This window comes from Papio anubis, chromosome 15, assembly GCF_008728515.1.
Source record: "Papio anubis isolate 15944 chromosome 15, Panubis1.0, whole genome shotgun sequence".
In the NCBI taxonomy this organism is placed as follows: domain Eukaryota; kingdom Metazoa; phylum Chordata; class Mammalia; order Primates; family Cercopithecidae; genus Papio; species Papio anubis.
The window spans coordinates 27,960,238-27,979,678 of NC_044990.1; the positions used below are offsets into that span (position 1 = coordinate 27,960,238).

At 42.4% G+C, this 19,441-nt stretch overlaps 1 protein-coding gene across 5 annotated transcripts in view; it reads right to left on the reverse strand.

Annotated features, from left to right (window-relative positions):
* Positions 1–19,441, reverse strand: part of RCBTB1 (RCC1 and BTB domain containing protein 1) — a 54,023-nt gene that overhangs the window by 24,965 nt on the left and 9,617 nt on the right. For 2 of the 5 annotated variants that reach the window (XM_003913881.4, XM_009191937.3), the window contains 4 exons: positions 10,075–10,241; positions 9,544–9,694; positions 4,494–4,660; positions 467–625 (listed from right to left, as the gene is read on the reverse strand). In XM_003913881.4, coding sequence (XP_003913930.1) covers positions 467–625; positions 4,494–4,660; positions 9,544–9,694; positions 10,075–10,200 — 603 coding nt within the window. In that variant the 5' untranslated portion in view covers positions 10,201–10,241. Of the gene's footprint in view, positions 1–466; positions 626–4,493; positions 4,661–9,543; positions 9,695–10,074; positions 10,245–18,214; positions 18,564–19,441 lie in introns of those variants that run through there. The other 3 variants (XM_009191938.3, XM_009191939.4, XM_021929629.2) reach the window with 2 other exon arrangements.

Sequence of the window (19,441 nt, forward strand, 5' to 3'; positions counted from 1 at the left end):
AAAAGTAGCTAACAACAGTCAGGACCCCACAAAACATCTGCTTTTGCAAGTTGCTTCCTCCTGTGAACATTCAAGATATAGGTAGGTACTTCCACAAGGACTTCATCAGCTAATTTAAAAATGTACAGTTGACTTTTTTTCATTGGAAGAGAAAGGTAGGATTAAATTCTTTAATCTATTACATTAAATATCACGAACAAATACCTATAGGCATTAGGCTCTTTGGGTCTTGCAAAAAATACAATTTAGACAGATAGAATCTTTACTTTCAGGTAAATCTTAGAATTTAGAAAAGTCATACTGAGCAGCAACCTCCAGCTCCTCAGTCAGTAATCAGTTAACTTTCAGTGGAGCTACCAAAACAAAGCACTCTTCCTTCTTCCATCTGATACAGTCACCTTGTGAAGAAACTGACATGTAATTGAAAAACAAGGTAGAAAGGGAAACAGGAGTGGAGACACCTCACCTCACCATTGTCCAGAACAGCCATGGATGAAGTCTGACCACAGGCAATGCCAACTACCCTCTTAATATGTAAACAGTTTGTAACTTTTCGAGGAGTTGGTTGATTTGCCGTAGAACCTGATCCCACTTGGCCACAGTTGTTATAACCCCAAGCAAATACCTACAAGAGAAAGGAAAAGGAAAGAACAGTCAGGGTGAAAATTCCACCCCAACACAAATAAACATAAAAATTAAAATCAACCTACTTAATGAGTACTTAAGATGTGCTAAATGGTTCTATATGCTTTACACACATTAACCTATTTAACCTGCCTAGTAATCCTGCAAAGTGACCCTAGAGTAGGTAGTACCCACTTTATACATCTCCATTTTATACATGGAAACTGAAACACAAAAGAGGTAAAGTGACTTGCTTGCGGTACCAAAGCTGGTAAGCAGCACTAAGAGAATTTAACCCCAAGCAGTCTAGCTGTGCTCTTAACTACCATGCTACATTCCCTCTATAATTTGTGTGTGTGTGTATACACACACATACACATACACACATACTAATGTGGCATCAATAGGAAATGCGGTATATGCCACATAAGTATCAGTAATGTAAAAATTTTGCTCAACTCTTTGGGCACAAATATTCATTGTTTTCCATGGAAACCATTCTTTTTGTTTTGTTTTGTTTTGTTTTGTTTTGTTTGAGAGGGAATCTCGCTCCATCGCCCAGACTGGAGTGAAGTGGCGCGATCTCCGCTCACTGCAAGCTCTGCCTCCCGGGTTCACACCATTCTCCTGCCTCAGGCTCCTGAGTAGCTGGGACCACAGGCACCCACCACCATGCCCAGCTAATTTTTTGTATTTTCAGTAGAGACGGGTTTCGCCGTGTTAACCAGGATGGTCTCGGTCTTCTGACCTCGTGATCTGCCCACCTAGGCCTCCCAAAGTGCTGGGATTACAGGTGTGAGCCACCGCACCCGGCCCCATGGAAACCATTCTAAACAAGACTATAAACAGAGAGATGAATTAGGGAGGGAGGTGTTGGCAGTAGAGAAAATAATTTCCTCCAACATTAGGAAAATGTCTAAGACCCCACTCCCCACCCTGCTTCACATGGCCGCAGGAGGTGGTCCACATATATACTGAGTGTGGCTTCCACGATTCTTTCTTGTCTGATGCTGGCCAAGGCAACATCAGTAGATCCCTCTGGTGAATATGTGTTACAGGTTCATCTCACAGGTACCAAACAAATAACCTGCAACACCTCCTCAAAGTAGATTGGCATAAATATCTAGTTTAATTATGCAAATACTAATATTCAGTATAATTATTCAAAGTACCATATGCTTAAGATTAAAATAAAGCAGGAATCCAGCCTGCACAAATTAGCAAGTTTGAGCTAATTTCAGCAATCATTCTTCTGGCACTTCTCAAATAAAGCACATTCCCTTGCAGTGCTGCTGCCTCTTGTTTAAACGTTGGGGCTGTAGTTCTACTAACCAAGAAATGGACTAGGAAACAGTGGCTCTAGGGCATGAGATCTGTGTGCTATGCCTGGCTCCAGCACATCCCAGTCATGAAATCTTGGTCTCCCTGAGCTTTTGGGTTTGTTCACCTATAACTTGTCCTACTTAATAAAATCTCTGTAAATATCACTGAGGAACTTCAAAGAGAGGAACGGTATGATCTAACTTGTGTTTCAGAAACCAAAGGGGACAGCAAAGCAAGACTGGACAAGTGGATCAACTTAAAAGTTACAGAATAGAAGGGACTATGGCAGTAGTCTAGGCAGGAAATGACAAGACTTGACAAAAAGCAATGGAAATGGAGAGGAACAAAACGGTATAAAAGATTAGGAGACAGAATCAATAGGATGAATGACCTTTAAGATAAGCACAAACTTGGGGGCTAAACAAGTGTTACAGCACCTACTACAAGGATGGTAAAGTTATTTTTTCCAAACTCATTACATACACTGAAAAATAAAATAGACCTTAAGGATGGGGTCACTAAAAAAAAAAAGTACAGAACACTGCCACACATCTGAGCTATAGTCTCAGCAAAGAGCATGGGACTCAGCTGCCTTAAGAATGAACTCTAGGTTGGGTGCAGTCGCTCACACCTATAATCCCAGCATTTTGGGAGGCCAAGACAGGAGGATCACTTGAGCCCAAGAGTTCAAGACCAGCCTGGGCAACATGGCCAGATTTTTGTCTCTACATAAAAAAAAAAAAAAAAAAAAAAATTTTTAAAGAATAAATTCTACTGCCATCAAAAGTGTAATCTTGATCACACAATACACGTTATGCTAGAGAGAGAGAGCATTCCCACAAGGTTTTTAGCTACATGTGCAGGGCTACAATATTCACACCACATCAAGTACAAATATGGTCATTAAAATCAGAGGACTTTCACAATAGCCAAAAGTGGAAACAACCCAAACATCCATGAACAATTGAATAGAAAAACAAAATGTGGTTTACAGCAGGTCCTTGAAAAACGTCATTTCATTCAACATCATTTTGCTAAAACACTAATGAGAAAAAATGTCAATTCTCGGCCAGGGCCACTGTCTGTGGAGTCTGCATGTCCCATGTCTGTGTGGGTTTTCTCTGGGTACTCTGATTTCCTCCCAAACCCCAAAGCTGTGCAGACTAGGTTGTGTCTAAGCTGTGTACACGTCTCAATGGTTCCAGTGAGAGTGAGTGTGGAGGTATACATGAGTGCACCCTGTGTCCTGCAGGGCTACTTCCCACCTGGTGTCCTGCGCCACCAGAAGAGGCTGTGGCCACATGCAACCCTGAACTGGAACAAATGGGTTGGAAAATGAATGAATGAATACAAATTATTAGAAAATAAAAAATCACAAAGTAGGCTGGTCATGGTGGCTCATGCCTGTATTCCCAGCACTTTGGGAGGCCAAGGCGGGAGGATCACCTGAGGTCAGGAGTTCGAGACCAGGCTGGCCAACATGGTGAAACCCCGTCTCTACTAAAAATACAAAAAAATTAGCCAGGTGTCTATAATCCCAGCACTCGGGAGGCTGAGGCAGGAGAATCACTTGTACCCAGGAGGCGGAGGTTGCAGTGAGCCGAGATTGTACCACTGCACTCCAGCCTGGGCAAGAAGGGCAAAACTCTGAGTCAAAAAAAAAAAAAAAATTCACAAAGTAGACAATAACCATACAAATGCATTGAAATAAACAACGCAGTCAAAAACCCTCAGTGAGCTGCCACATTTGTGATTGTTTGCTTTTGAACTCGGTGGTGGTAGGAGGTGCTCCTTGTAATTTCTGCTTTGCAAACATTTATTCCTTGACTTAACCCACCACCACTATGATCGCCCCCACTCAGTGATTCACCAGAAATTGGGTAAATCTCTTACTCGCTTTTATTAATCTTTGTTAAATATATGTATAGCTTGCATTTATTTCAATGTTTAATGTAAGAGGTGGTTTGGGTCTTCAGAAGTTTGGCGATGTCTTTGTGACCAGAAACATACCATAGGAACTTAACTCTTGTTTTTATCAATTAGTCAATGGTAAAACTGGTTTCATTACATGTCTTTTTGCTTAAAGTTGTAGTTTCCAAGAATCTATCAATACATTATGTGGGCACTTACTATATGTATCCAATGGAATACTATTCAGCCCTGAAAAGGAATGAAGAGAATCCTATCATATGGTACAAAGTGGATGAACCTTGAGGATATTATGCTAAGTGAGATAAACCAGTCACAAAAGGACAAACATTGTAAAATTCCACTTATATGAGGTACCTAGAGTAATCAAACTCAAAGAGACAGAGTAGAAAGTTGTTGCCAGGGACTAGGGGAGGACATAATGGGAGTGAATGTTTACCAGGTACGGCGCTGCAGTTTTGCAGGATGAAACAGTTCTGTGGACGGTTGTACGACAAGGTGAACGTATTTAACACCACTGAACTATACACTAAAACTGGTGAAGCTGGTAAATTTTGTTATGTGTATTTTACTACCATTAAAAAAAAAAGAATAAAGAATAAAAGCAGCATACTTACCTCTCCATCAGCTGCCAGAGCCATTGAATGATGTGAGCCACAAGCCACTTCCACCACTTGCTTGATCAAGAGATTGGTACAGACCTGGATGGGAGCAATGCCTTGGTTGGTCGTCCCGTTCCCAAGCTGGCTATATCCATTGTGGCCCCATGCATAAACCACTCCATCTGTACACACAAAGTACACAAAGAATCAGCTCCAAAAAGAAATAGTAACCCTGTACTTTCTTCCCCAGAACTTCGTACAGCTCATTCTCCAGCCTTCATTTCTCTTCCATTGCCCCCTCCTCTCTATTAAGTAACCACGGACGGAGTAAGGGAGAGAGAGATAGGTGACAGAACGGGATAGACAGATGCAAAATCTGTAAAGAAAAAAACTTGGTAATAACATAGAAAGAAGATCCGCTTTGTGGCCAAAAGTCAAAGTTTACATATACAAAAATTAGGCTTTCTAAAAACTTTGATTCATCTCAATAGCTTTTGTGACAGATACCAAGCAAAAGGCAGATGATAAGAAAGCTTGATGTTAATGTTTACCATTGCTTAACCAAATACCACGTCACGGGGAACCCATACAGGGTGTGTGGCTACTTGCTCACCAAGTACAGGGGAAAGAGACAGACTGTTTACAAGCGAAACAAAAGTCCCAGAGCTCTTTCAAGCAGACTATTTTATTTTAGGGGCAAGAAATCTGGCTGATTTTTTTTTTTTTTACATAAAGCAATCTTTTTTTATGCTCATTTATTCTGTGTCAGGAATTTGGACAGGAGACAATGAAGATGACTTGTCTTTGCTTCACAGTGTGTGTGATCTCAGGAAGATTCAAAGGCTGGGGATGCCTTGAGGGCTGGGGACTAGCAACACCTGGAGGCACTCACACTGCTGTGACTATCTCTGGAAAGCATAATCAGCTTATTCTAAAGGATTCCACTCAGGAACAGCCAAATGGAGGAGACGCACAGGGCAAGGTATGTGGGGCTGAGGGGTGCATGGAGCGCCCATGCCCTCCCTGGCATGCCACCCCCTTCCGACACCTTGATGTGGTCACCAACCTGGAAGCTCCTCTGTCTAAATTGTTTTATAATGACTTTATCTTTTCTGAGATTCTGACAAAGACAACTTTTCCTGTGTTATCTCTTGAAGTACCATCGTTTCAGGCATTTCTTTGCACAGCACCCCTGAGAGCCAAGGGCAGGTCTCCTAGAGTTATGCATTCTCCTCTCATCCTTCCCATGGTAATAAAACATCCCGACCTATAAAGGACAATCTGCCCGACAACATCACTCAAGGGCGACAGCAGAAATCCAAGTATTGCAGTTAGTCACTGCTGGTCACTCACAGCAGTCCCCAGGCAACTGGGGAAAGAGACTTCTACTTATCTACTCTAGAACGAAGACAGCCCACCCAAACTCAGAGTCTTCTTTCAGGTGACATGTGGCTCACAAGAGGCATTCCCTCCTACAGAAATTATGACAGAAACCATAAATGGGAAATTTCATCCTGAGAAAGATGAGGCTTAAGACTGAAAGAAAGAGTACAAAACACAAAAACTATGATCCATTATATTGTGTTAAAGTTACAGCAGGTGAAAGAAATGTCCAAATTAATGAGTGTTTTAATTCCTGAAAACAGAAAAATAGAGAAAAATAGACTTAAATAGAGAAATACATACCTTGTTCTTGGATGGAAAAATTCAGTATCATAAAGATTCCAGTTTTTCCTACATAAACTTATAAAGTTTAAATAGCAATAAAAGCTTAAAATTACTTTCTGGAGTTAGACAAATTGATTAGAAAGTTTAATGGGAAGAATAAACAAACAAGAATAAATAGGAAAACCCTACAAAAAAAGCAAGAAGGTAGCTAAGTCTACCAGTTATTAAAACCTATAACAAGTTTCTATGAGCCTGGGCGAGCCTGTAATCCCAGCACTTTGGGAGGCAGAGGCAGGTGTACTGCTTGAGGTCAGGAGTTCAAGACTAGACTGGCCAACATAGAGAAACCCCATCTCTACTAAAAAAAAAATACAAAAATCAGCCAGGCATGGTGGCGTGCACTTGTAATCCCAGCTACTCAGGAGGCTGAGGCACAAGAATTGTTTGAAACCAGGAGGTGGAGGCTGCAGTGAGCTGAGATTGCGCCTTGCACTCCAGCCTGGGCAAAAAGAGCAAGACTCTATCTCAAAAAACAAAACAAACAAAAAAAGGTTAATTTAAAAATAACCTGTAATTCTAAATAATCTCAAAGAGAAGATGCTGAATCCATGAAACAATAGCAACAAGTTCGAGATCAAGAAAGAACACTTGGAAATAAAACAATGTTAAAAATTTGACATAAGGGTTGTAAGATAAAGTTGAAAAAATTTCCCAGAACACAGATGGGAGGGAACATTTTTTAAAAATGAGGAAGATCAGGTCAGTCATGGTGGTTCCCACCTGTAATCCTGGCACTTTTGGAAGCTGAGGTGGGAGGATTGCTTGAGCCCAGGAGGTTACAGGTATGAGCCACCTGCTCACGCAGTGAGGCTACAGTGAGCCAAGATTGCACCACCGCACTCTAGCCTGGACAGAGAGACCCTGCCTCAAAAACAAAAAAAAGTAGGAAGATCACTCCAGAATCTCTAACTTCTTTCTAAGAACAATTCCATAAAGGAGAAAACAAAGAAGAAAATTTTTCTTTTTTTGAGATGGGGGTCTCACTCTGTCCCTCACTCTGTCACAAAGGCTGGAGTGCAGTGGCGCAATCACAGCTCACTGCAACCTCAAACTACTGGGCTCAGCCTCCTGAGTAGCTGGGACTACAGGTGTGTGCCACCATCCCCAGCTTTTTTTTTTTTATTTTTTTTTTAAGAAACATAGCCTCGCTATGTTGACCAGGCTGGTCTTCAACTCCCGGCCTGGAGCAAACATCCTGCCTCGGCTTCCCAAAGGGCTGGGATTATAGGCACGAGCCACTACACACAGCCAACAAGGGAAATTATTCATAAAATATTACAAGAAAAATTTCTAGAAATAAAGAAATTTCCAGAAATGACCAATACATTAAAAACTATACCAGAGTACAGAATCATGATTATGTCATAATACTTAAAAAAAAAAAAAAAACCTTAAAGCTTCCAAAGAGGGAAAAACAGTCACATACAAAATAGCAAAAGTTGCCGAGTGTAGTGGCTCACACCTGTAATCCCAACACTTTGGGAGGCCGAGCCACAAGGATCACTTGAGCCCAGGAGTTTAAGACCAGCCTAGGCAACACAGTGAGACCTCGTCTCTACAAAAAAATTACAAAATGAGGTGGGAGGATTGCTTGAGCCCAGGAGGTCGAGGTTGCAATGAGCCATAATCACTCCACTGCACTTCTGCCTGGGTGACAGAGAGAGACCCTGCCTCAAAAAAAAAAAAAAAAAAAAAAAATGCCGACTCGGTGGCTCATGCCTGTAACCCCAGCACTTTGGGAGGCCGAGGTGGGTGGATCACCTGAGGCCGGGAGTTCGAGACCAGCCTCGTCAACATGGAGAAACCTCATGTCTACTAAAAATACAAAAAACAGCCAGGCGTGGTGGCACATGCCTCTAATTGTACTCGGGAGGCTGAGGCATAAGAATTGCTTGAACCCAGGAGGCTGATATTGCAGTGAGCCGAGATCATGCCACCGCACTCCAGCCTGGGTGATAGAGCAAGACTCTGTCTCAAAAGAAAAAAAAGGAAAGAAAGAACCAGTGTGATGCCAGAAGGCATGATTACGCAAGGCAAAAGTGAGATAATCACCTCATTATGCTCAACTCCAGTTATACTCATATCACATGATGATGCTCAGATTTGGATTGCACAGCTCTCTTGAGAAAGACACAGAGAACCTGAAGTTCTCAGTTAGGAGTTACAGGCACTCAGAAGGCTAGATACTAAAACCTGTGACAGCATCCTAGGGAGCTGGGATTGATTCCTCAGTCTAGACAAAGAAAGGTAGAGAGGCAAATTGTCTCCCAAATGCCACCCTAGACAATTATCCAACAAAAAGCTGAGGACCTCAAAGAAAGAGAGCAAGAGTTAATGTGTCTGAAGTATAAAAGGAAGCATTTAGGTTATAGATAATGAACTTTCAGAGAGTGCTGGGTGCCCACAGTACAGATCAATCACACACACATACAAAATGTCTGCTCTCCCTTAGTGATCTTGAAGAGGCAGAGAAAAAAGGACAAGAACCTATCAACCCGCATCCCCAGTTCCTTCAATATGGCAACCACATGAACGCCAGAGAACAGATGAAGATTTCCCGATTCAAGATGCAAGAACTACACAAAGCAAGCAAAGCCACGTACCATCTGTGTTTAGAAAAATGTACCGGCTGGGTGCAGTGGCTCATGCCTGTAATCCCAGCACTTTGGGAAGCCAAGGTGGGCGGATCACGAGGTCAGGAGTTCGAGACCAGCCTGGCCAATATGATGAAACCCCGTCTCTACTAAAAGTACAAAAATTAGCTGGGGCATGGTGGCATGCGTCTGTAGTCTCAGCTACTCGGGAGGCTGAGGCAGAAGAATCGCTTGAACCCGGGAGGTGGAGGTTGCAATGGGCCGAGATCATGCCACTGCACTCCAGCCTGGAGACAGAGAGAGACTCCTTCAGAAAAAAAGAATAAAGAAAAGAAGAAAGAGAAGAAAAGAAAGAAGAAGGAAGGAAGGGAGGGAGGGAGGGAGGGATGGAAAAGAAAAGAAAAGAGAGAAAGAGAGAGAAAGAAAGAACCAAAGGAACCCTGAAAGTTGCCTTGCAGCCACAAATCCACTCAAAAATTAGGCTGGAAGGACCATTCATTTGCTATATCTAATCTTCCACAGCTTTATGGAAGTAGTCGAAAACCTCAGAAGTTTGCCTAATTTGCAAGACATCCTATAGCTGTTCCAGAGTTGGCCTGAAGTGTTTAACTTTTACCTGCTTTATGTACTTCTCCTCAGAAATTAAGAAGTAAACAATCCAAAATTAGTTATCTGGTATAGTCCTATAGAATTAACCGGTCAATTTCTCACAAACTGAAAAGTTAGATGGGTTCCCTCCTTACCTTCGGTGCTGAGAAGAACATGTGGTCCACTGCCGTAACTGAGGCTTTTAATCTTCTTTCCAGATAAGCCTTCTAGCTTTTTAGGTACAAGTGTACTCTGGTTATCTCCAGTTCCTAGACAGTTACTATAGTTCAGTCCAAATACAAAGACCTAGAAAACAGATAGTTTTTTTCTGAGTCTCTTGGCCGAAAGCTGTGTTAAAAGCTCCCTTCTCTCCTCTGAAAATAAGACATTTCAACTAGAGAGCTCAGGAGGTGAAAAGAGACTGATACGGTTGTTAAGAAAAATTCAACCTCTGCAGACATTGCTTGCATTTCAGAATGTTTGTCTATATTATGAAACTCAGAGTGCTGTGGAGTAGAGGGGTACTAAAGAAACTGAGAAAAGAGAAACTGTCAAAATCATAGTCTTCCTGAACTTCAGGATCTCTTTATTTATACCCTGACTTTTCTCCATCTTTGAACTGCACACTTTGAAGACCAATCCCCAAATAAGCCCTAAAATGAAAGTAGGTTTCAAGAGACTCTTACCTCATCATCGTCAGTAACGTACAGTGCTTCACTGGCTGAGGTGCCGAAGACACATGCCTTCCGAATAGACGCGATCTCCTGAGGGGACAGCAGAGTGAAGATGGGCCACTTTCCGACATCCACCATGACTCTGGCTTCAAGCAATTCCTATACATAAGCCGACATCTCTGCTGGAACAGAAAGGATTCCAGAAAAAAATTAAACAGCCATTGAGCTAACTTTTCAAAAAAAGACCTGTTAATAAATGCTAACAAAAGCTGATTCTAGAATAAATGAACTACCTTTGGTTACATGGATCACTCACTTTCCCCCAGCCACGTGTACAATCCTTCCTCCACCTTCAAACCTTTCCTACAACAAGAGAATAACACGCGGGAACTAGCTGTTTGTCTTGCCCACTTCCTAGTCAGTGCTTATCTGTTCCACATGTGCTTCCAACTCACCCTCTTCTTAGACCTCTAAAAACAGCCAAAGCGGCAGGTGAAGACCAAGTTCTGGCTCCAGCACCCTCAACAGCACACACAGAGGGTGCCTGCGGCTGGAGCATGCTTAGCCAGAGCCTTGTCCCCATGTGCCAGAGATACTCTTCCCACCAGCACCAACTCGGATGACAAGGATCAGCTTCAGCCCCAGGTATCATACCACAAATTCAATGAGGATTAAACATCGTCAAATCAGGCTATTCACTGTCACTGCACAGCCAGACTATTGGAATAACATTTGAATGTCTTGACAAATGTGTGTGCAGGCGGAGGGGGAGGTATTGGTGAGGACAAGTAAAAGATTTGAGAGGGGAGTAATACATGAACATGGGGAAAAAAACACTTTTGTTTCAAATGGACAAAAGGGAATAAGAAAGTAAGTCTCCCTACCATCCCTCCCTGACCCTGTCCTCAAAGGCCACCACTGTTCCCAGTGATCTCTAATTCCTTCTGGAGATAGTGTATACTCATGGAAGCACTACACGTATGCATGGTGTATGTGTATCTTTAAAAACAAAAGCACAAATGGAAGGTTTTTTCCCTATTTAACGGTGCATCAGGGAAATCATTCTATATTAGCACACATAGACCTGCTGCATTTCTTTTCCATGGTACTATAGCATTCCATTACATCGATTCAGCAATTTACCTTGTTTCCTACTGAGAGACATTTAAGTCAATACATCTTTTGCTAGAACAATACTGCAATTGTTGCCTGCATAGTATTGTATTGACATGTCTTGTTTTATACAGAAATTTCTAAAATAAATTCCTAAAAATGAAAATTGCTAGGTCAAAGTTTAATAGCTATTTTACTGTTACTAGCTACTAATATTTCAAATAATCTTCTAATGAAGTAGTGGCCATACATAAAATCACCATGGATGTAGGATGGCGCCTGTTTACACACACCTTTCCCACACAGCATACTCTCATGGTATCTGGTATCTGTTTTGTTTAAACTGACATTTCCCTGCGATGAGTGGAGTTGGATGGCACTTAAAAAAATAATCGGGCTGGGCGGGGTGGCTCACACCCCAGCACTTTGTAATCCCAGCACTTTGGGAGGCCGAGGCAGGCAGATCATGAGGTCAAGAGATTGAGACCAGCTTGGCCAACATGGTGAAACCCCATCTATACTAAAAATACAAAAATTAGCTGGGCATGGTGGTGTGCACCTGTAGTCCCAGCTACTCAGGAGGCTGAGGCAGGAGAATCACTTGAACCCGGGAGGCAGAGGTTGCAGTGAGCTGAGATCGCACCACTGAACTCCAGCCTGGTGACAGAGCAAGACTGTCTTGAAAATAAAAAATAATGATCAGAATAATTTCCACAGTAACAACTAACTTACTGGGCACTATGTGCCAAACACTATTTTAAGTAATTTTATATTTATTCATTCATTTAATCCTCACTTTACCCATAAGGAAATGGAGGAAAAAAGAGATTTTAAGAATCCGCTCAAACTTGTAAGCGGCAGAATTGGGATCTGCACCCAGGCAACCTGAAGCCTGAGTCTGCACTCCTCACCTCTCACTCACATCTTCAGAGCCCACTGTCACTCTTTTGTGCAAAGTGCCTATTTTTTTCTACTGAATCATTGTTCTTTTTCTTATTCTTGATTTATAAGTATTCTTTGCATGGTAAGATGATCTTAAATGCTTTTAAAAGTTTAAAAATAAAGGCTGGGCGCAGTAGCTCGCACCTGCAATCCTAGCACTTTGGGAGCCAAAACCGGAAGGATTGCTTGAGCCCAGGAGTTTGAGACCAGCCTGGGCAACATGGCAAAACCCCATTTCTACAAAAAACACACAAAAAAAGGGCCGGGTGCAGTAGCTCACGCCTGTAATCCCAGCACTTTGGGAGGCCAAGGTGGGTAGATCACTTGAGGTCAAGAGTTCATGACCAGCCTGGCCAACAGAATGAAACCCCATCTTTACTAAAAATACAAAAAAAAATTAGCCTGGCAGTAGTGGCGCCTGCGTGTAGTCCCAGCTACTCGGGAGGCTAAGACAGGAGAATCACTTGAGCCCGGAAGGCAGAGGTTGCAGTGAGCCAAGATTGCGCCACTGTACTCCAGTCTGGAAAACAGAGTGAGAGAGACCCTGTCTCAAAAAAAGAAAAGAAAGAAAGAAAGAAAAAAGAAAAAGAAAAATTATTAGCCAGGCATGATGGCACATGCCTGCAGTCGCAGTTACTCAGGAGGCTGAGGTGAGAGGATTGCTTGAGCCCAGGAAGTCAAGGCTGTAGTTGAATTGAGATCGCAACACTGCACTCTAGCCTGGGTGACAGAGGGAGACCCTATATCAAAAAGATTAATAAAATAAACAAAAAGAAACAAGATGCCCCTCAAATGACCTCTTGTGCCTCTTACAAAACAGATGGAGAAAGGAGTCATAAGAAGTCAAGCCATATAAAGCCATACAAGCAGGTAAGTAAATTTCAAGAAAACCCAGAAGCAGATTTTCCTAGAATTATGAACCGTATCGAGTTAGTCTTCAAAATGTTTAATTTTACGTGATACAGAATTAGCCAAAAATATGACTCACCACCTTTAAAATTACAACACAAAAGGTATGACATTCAAAACCACACAACTTCCCGACAGCAGCACAATTATTCTAAAATCATTAAACAAATACGGGCAACTCTGCCCTCAGGGTTTGGTAATCTACTGCAAGATCAGGCTAACCTTCATAATGATGGGGCATTATACGCACTGACTTCATCCATGGCTAAATTATATGCAGCTTTATTTTACAAGGTATTTTTCTGAAGACTTGTCATTTAAGAGTTAATTTAAAAAACCGGTCATGTATCTTACATGGCCCACACCCATCATAAAAGAAAAAGGCATCCCCAACAGGCTCGGTAGAGTGGAAACAAGAGTGCTGAGGCCTGTGTCTCGGGTTTGCTTTTAAAATCCGTCAGTATGGGGCCGGGCACGGCGGCTCACGCCTGTAATCCCAGCACTTTGGCACTTTGGCAGGCTGAGGCAGGTGGATCATGAGGTCAGGAGATCGAGATCATCCTGGCTAACAGTGAAACCCCATCTCTACTAAAAATACAAAAAATTAGCAGGTGTGGTGGCGGGTGCCTGTAGTCCCAGTTCCTCAGGAGGCTGAGGCAGGAGAATGGCGTGAACCCGGGAGGCGGACCTTGCAGTGAGCCAAGATCGCGCCACTGCACTACAGCCTGGACAACAGAGTGAGACTCCATCTCAAAAAAAAAAAAAAAAAAATCAGTCAGTATGACAGCCATTTGCTGTTTTGAGCCTGGGTTTCCTCCAAACCTAGAAATTTGTGATTTTAGGTTCAAGACATAATGAAGAAGCTGGGGGATTTCTTGAGCAGATAAGAACAAGGGCAGTAATGTTGGCGAAGCAAGTAATTATCCCCAGCAAGACAATCAAAGCTAAGGGCAGAAAAGAAGAAACGAACAACTATTCTGAACCTGCCTTGTCATAGACACTGTTAATTAAGTAGTTTCCATACATTATTTCATTTAATATTCATAATACTCTTGTAAGGAGGAGACTGTAAACCATTCCTGACAGATGAGGACTGTGGCTCAAAGGTGAAAGGACTTGCCAAGGTCACACAGCAGACCCCTTTAATTTTTCTTATGGAGAGTATCAGTCCTGGCCCTTCAATGGCTGAACTTCCTCAGCATCACTTCTTTCTGACTTTATCTTGCCTCCTAAATGTACAGCAGCATCTGTCTTTAAACTGTTTCCAATATAAAAAGTATCCAGGTGGGGCGTGGTAGCTCACGCCTGTAATCCCAGCACTTTGGGAGGCCAAGGCGGGTGGATCACCTGAGGTCGGAAGTACGAGATCAGCCTGACCAACATGGAGAAACCCTGTCTCCACTAAGAATACAAAATTAACCAAGCATGGTGGCAAATGCCTGTAATCCCAGCTACTCAAGAGGCTGAGGCAGGAGAATCACTTGAACCTCGGAGGTGGAGGTTGGAGTGAGCTGAGATTGCGCCATTGCACTCCAGCCTGGGCGACAAGAGCAAAACTCCATCTCAAAAAAAAAGAAGTAACCACTCTCCCAATAAAAAGCATTCCCCAAGATGCTTCTGCCTAGATTTGCCTGGTTAAGCCTTATGAATGTCATCTATTCCTGCACTTTTGCATCAACCATTGAGAGGCAGGCCTAGAGAACACACGTGACCTCTGTCCTCGGAGCTCACAACATACAAGGTGCATCCTTGGGCTAGAGACTGCTAAGGCACAAAGTGTGTCTTCGTTAAACCATGCTCAACCTGGGCAGCTGAGGACATGAACAGGCATCCTCGGAATTCAGACAAGGTTCCCTGAGAGGTTCTGTGGGGCTATGTGCCATGCAGAACAACAGAACAGGGTCCTTAACTTGGGCAGGTGGCATTTCCCTCCTAAGGCAGCGGAGTATAACTGTAAACACCACCCAAACTTTCTAATTTACTCAAAATTACCACCATCCTCATTATAATTTGACTATTGTGGTGAGGTCTTTAATTATTCCATTTTCCTGGGGGCAGTGGCACCTTTTGCTACTATTAAGAAAACCACATTAAGGATCATAATTATATCAACCTTAAGAAGAATTAGTGTGTATACACTATCAATCCAGTAAACTAAAACTGGTACAATCATTAAAAATTAACGAGTATTTCATCTGTGATAAAATCTATATCAGACTTAAGAACTGTGCAGTTAACAATGACTCAAAAATACAGGATCTGCTGGGCGCAGTGACTCACACTTGTAATTCCAGCTCTTTGGGAGGCAGAGGCAGGCAGATCACTCGAGTCTAGAAGTTTGAGACCAGCCTAGAGGACATGGTGAAACCCTGCTTCTACAAAAAAATACAGAAATTATCCAGGAGTAGTGGCATGCACCTGTTGTCCCAGCTACTTGGGAGGCTGAGGTGGAAGGATCGTTTGAACCTGGGAGGCGGAGGTTGCAGTGAGCCGAGATCATGCCACTGCACTTCAGCCTGGGCGACAGAGTGAGACTCCGTCCCAGAAAAAAAAAAAAAAATGCAGGATCCATTGCAAGGAACAGCAACATTAGTTAGGACAGCTCTGATATCATGACATCTACTAAATTTGCCTAAACATGAAAGAAAAGTATTAACAGACTTGTTCTAACGATGGAATTTTATTTCAAAGGAATATAAATGTAGTTCAACTAAATTTCATTTAAATAATCATTCCAGGCTGGGCATGGTGGCTCACACCTGTAATCCCAGCACTTTTGGGAGGCTGAGGCAGGCAGATCAGTTGAGGTCAGGAGTTTGAGACTAGACTGGCCAACATGGCAAAACCCTCTCTCTACTAAAAATACAAAAATGACCCCGGGTGTGGTGGTGCATGCCTGTAATCTCAGCTACTCGGGAGGCTGAGGTGGGAGGATCATCTGAGCCCGGGAGGCAGAGGTTGCAGTGAGCCAAGACTGTGCAACTGCACTCTAGCCCGGGCGATAGAGTGAGACTCTTGTCTCAAAATAATAATAATAATAATAATAACAACAACAACAACAATCACTCCAGAGGGTTGCACAATAATTTAGATGCTTCAAATAGGAAGATACGAAGTGATTCTATTTGTGTTCTATTCCTGTATGAAGGAGGTACTGCTAATGGGAAGAACCTTCAACTGGCCTATTCAGCCCAGGCCTTCCCTGACAGTCATGTACCTTGGTAAGTACCCTGAGCAAGGTAGCCCAACTCTCTTCCTTCCCATGGTGCTATGCTTTGTCCAAATTATAAGCACCCCCAAGGAAACATCCCAACAGAAGCTGCCACCCAAACACGTTATACAGCTAAACTATGTGCACATCCCAAATTCAAAACAAAACCACAAAAATAAATGTACCCTGGAAGACTTAGTTAGCTTAGCTATGTTAAAAAACAGTATGTACTGTATGATTACAATTTTTCTAAAGTATGATATATACAGAAATGTATACACCAAAATATATCTCAATGGAGAGATTACAGGTGGCACCATTTTCTTTCTTTGTGTTTGTATTCTATTTTTTGGATTGTGACCAAAAAACAAGTCCTATCAGTCTCCTACCTCACTTCCCCCTTACAAATTAGATACAATACACTTCCTAATCTTTTTTTTTTTTTTTTAGATGGAGTTTCGCTCTTGTTGCCCAAGCTGCAGTGCAGTGGCGCGATCTCGGCTCACTGCAACCTCCACCTCCTGGGTTCAAGCAATTCTCCTGCCTGCCTCAAGTAGCTGGGATTACAGGTGCCCACCATCACGCCCAGCTAATTTTGTATTTTTTTAGTAGAGACAGGGTTTCACCATGTTAGCCAGGCTGGCCTCAAACTCCTGACCTCAAGTGATCCACCCACCTCGGCCTCCCAAAGTGCTGGGATTACAGGTGTGAGCCACCACACCTGGCCTTCTTTGTATTTTTAAAATGTAGTAGCCAATTTCTTTCTTTTTTTTTTTTTTTTTTGAGACAGTCTCGCTCTGTTGTCCAGTCTGGAGTACACTGGCACCATCTTGGCTCACTCTAACCTCTGCCTCATCAGTTCAAGCAATTCTTGTGCCTCAGCCTCCCGAGTAGCTAGGATTACAGGTGTACGCCACCATTTCTGGCTAATTTTTGTATTTTTAGTAGAGAGGGGATTTCACCATGTTGGCCAGGCTGGTCTCAAACTCCCGACCTTAAGTGATCCACCCACCTCGGCCTCCCAAAGTGCTGGGATTACAGGTGTGAGCCACCGCATCTGGCCTTCTTTGTATTTTTAAATATAGTCTCAAATGTCTTTTTTTTTTTTGTGGGGGGGGATGGGACAGAGTCTTGTCTGTTGCCCAGTCTGGAGTACACTGGCGCCATCTTGGCTCACTGCAACCTCCACCTCCCCAGTTCAAGCAATTCTTGTGCCTCAGCCTCCCAAGTAGCTGGGATTACAAGTGTGCACCACAACACCCTGTTAATTTTTGTATTTTTAGTAGAGATGGGGTTTCACCACGTTTGCCAGACTGGTCTCAAACTCCTGACCTCAGGTGATCCACCCACCTCAGCCTCCCAAAATGCTGGGATTAGAGGCGTGAGCCACCACGCTCAGCCAGTCCCAAATTTCTATAACAAACACTGTGTGACCAATAAAATGAACAAATACTTCAAATGAAAATAAAAGTTCAATTATTTGAATTATGTTTTACCCCTAGGCTGTTAGAAGTTTTAAGATGTATTCTTGCTTTAGATTCATAACCTAGAGGGGCAGAATGTTTCAGGCAAAATCTGGAAAAATGAATTATTAATATAAAATTAAATGTAGACAGTAGAAATGTAAGATGATACAGCTGCTATAGAAAATCGGATGGTGATTCCTCAAGAAAAAGTAAACATTAGAATTATATTATCTAGAAACTCCATTTCTAGTATATACCCTAAAGAACTGAAAGCAGAGACTTGAACAGATAGTTGTATACCAACGGTCAAAGCAGCATTATTGACAATAGCCAAAATGTGAAAATAATCCAAATATCCATGAACAGATGAATGGATAAACAAAATGTGGTCTACACATATGACAGAATATTATTCACCTTTATGAGGAAATTCTGATACATACAACAACAGGGATGAACCCTGAAGACACTATGCTAATAAGCTAGACAAATATTGTATGATTCCACTTACATGAGGTACCTAGAACAGTCCAATTCAAGGAGACAAAGTAGAATTGTGGGTGCCAGGAGCTGGAGGGAGGTAGGAATGGAGAGTTACTGTTTAATGGGTACAAAGTTTCACTTTGGGATGATGCAAAAGTTCTAGGCAACAAACATACGAAAAAAATATTCAACATCACTAATCATCAGAGAAATCCAAATCAAAACCACAATGAGATACTATCTTAAACCAGTCAGAATGGCCATTATTAAAAAGTCAAAAACAAAAGACGCTGGCGAGGCTGTACAACGGAGGGAACACCATACACTGTTGGTGGGAATGTAAATTAGTTCAGCCACTGTGGAAAGCAGTTTGGAGATTTCCCAAAGAACTTAAAACAGAACTACCATTCAACCCAGGAATCCCAAGACTGGGTATGTATCCAAAGGAAAATAAATTGTTCTACCAAAAAAAAAAAAAAAAAAACCACATGCACTTGTATGTTTATCACAGCACTATTCACAATAGCAAAGATATGGAATCAACCTAGGTGCCCATCAACTGTGGATTGGAAAAAGAAAATGTGGTACATATACACCATGGAATACTACACGGCCATAAAAAAGAACAAAATCATGAATGCAGCGAGAGGCCATTATCCTAAGTGAATTAACACAGGAACAGAAAACCAAATACCACATGTTGTCATTTAGAACTGGGAATTAAATATGGGGTATACATGGATATAAAGATGGGAACAATAGACACTGGAGACTACTACAGGGGCAGGGAGGGAGGGGTACACAGGCTAAAAAACTACCTATTGGATACTATGCTCACTACCTGGGTCATGGAATCATTCGTACTCCAAAGCTCAGCATCACACGCTATACCCATGTAACAAAACTGCATATGTGCTCCCTGAATCTAAAATAAAAGTTGAAATTGGGTCAGGCATGGTGGCTCATGCCTGTAATCCCAGCACTTTGGGAGGCCGAGACGGGTGGATCACAAGGTCAGGAGATCAAGACCATCCTGGCAAACACGGTGAAACCCCGTCTCTACTAAAAATACAAAAAAATTAGCCAAGTGTGGTGGTGGGTGCCTGTAGTCCCAGCTCCTCAGGAGGCTGAGGCAGAAAAATGGTGTGAACCCGGGAGGCGGAGCTTGCAGTGAGCCGAGATCATGCCATCACACATGGGCAACAGAGCAAGACTCCATCTCAAAAAAAAAAAAGTTGAAATTATTTTTTAGGTA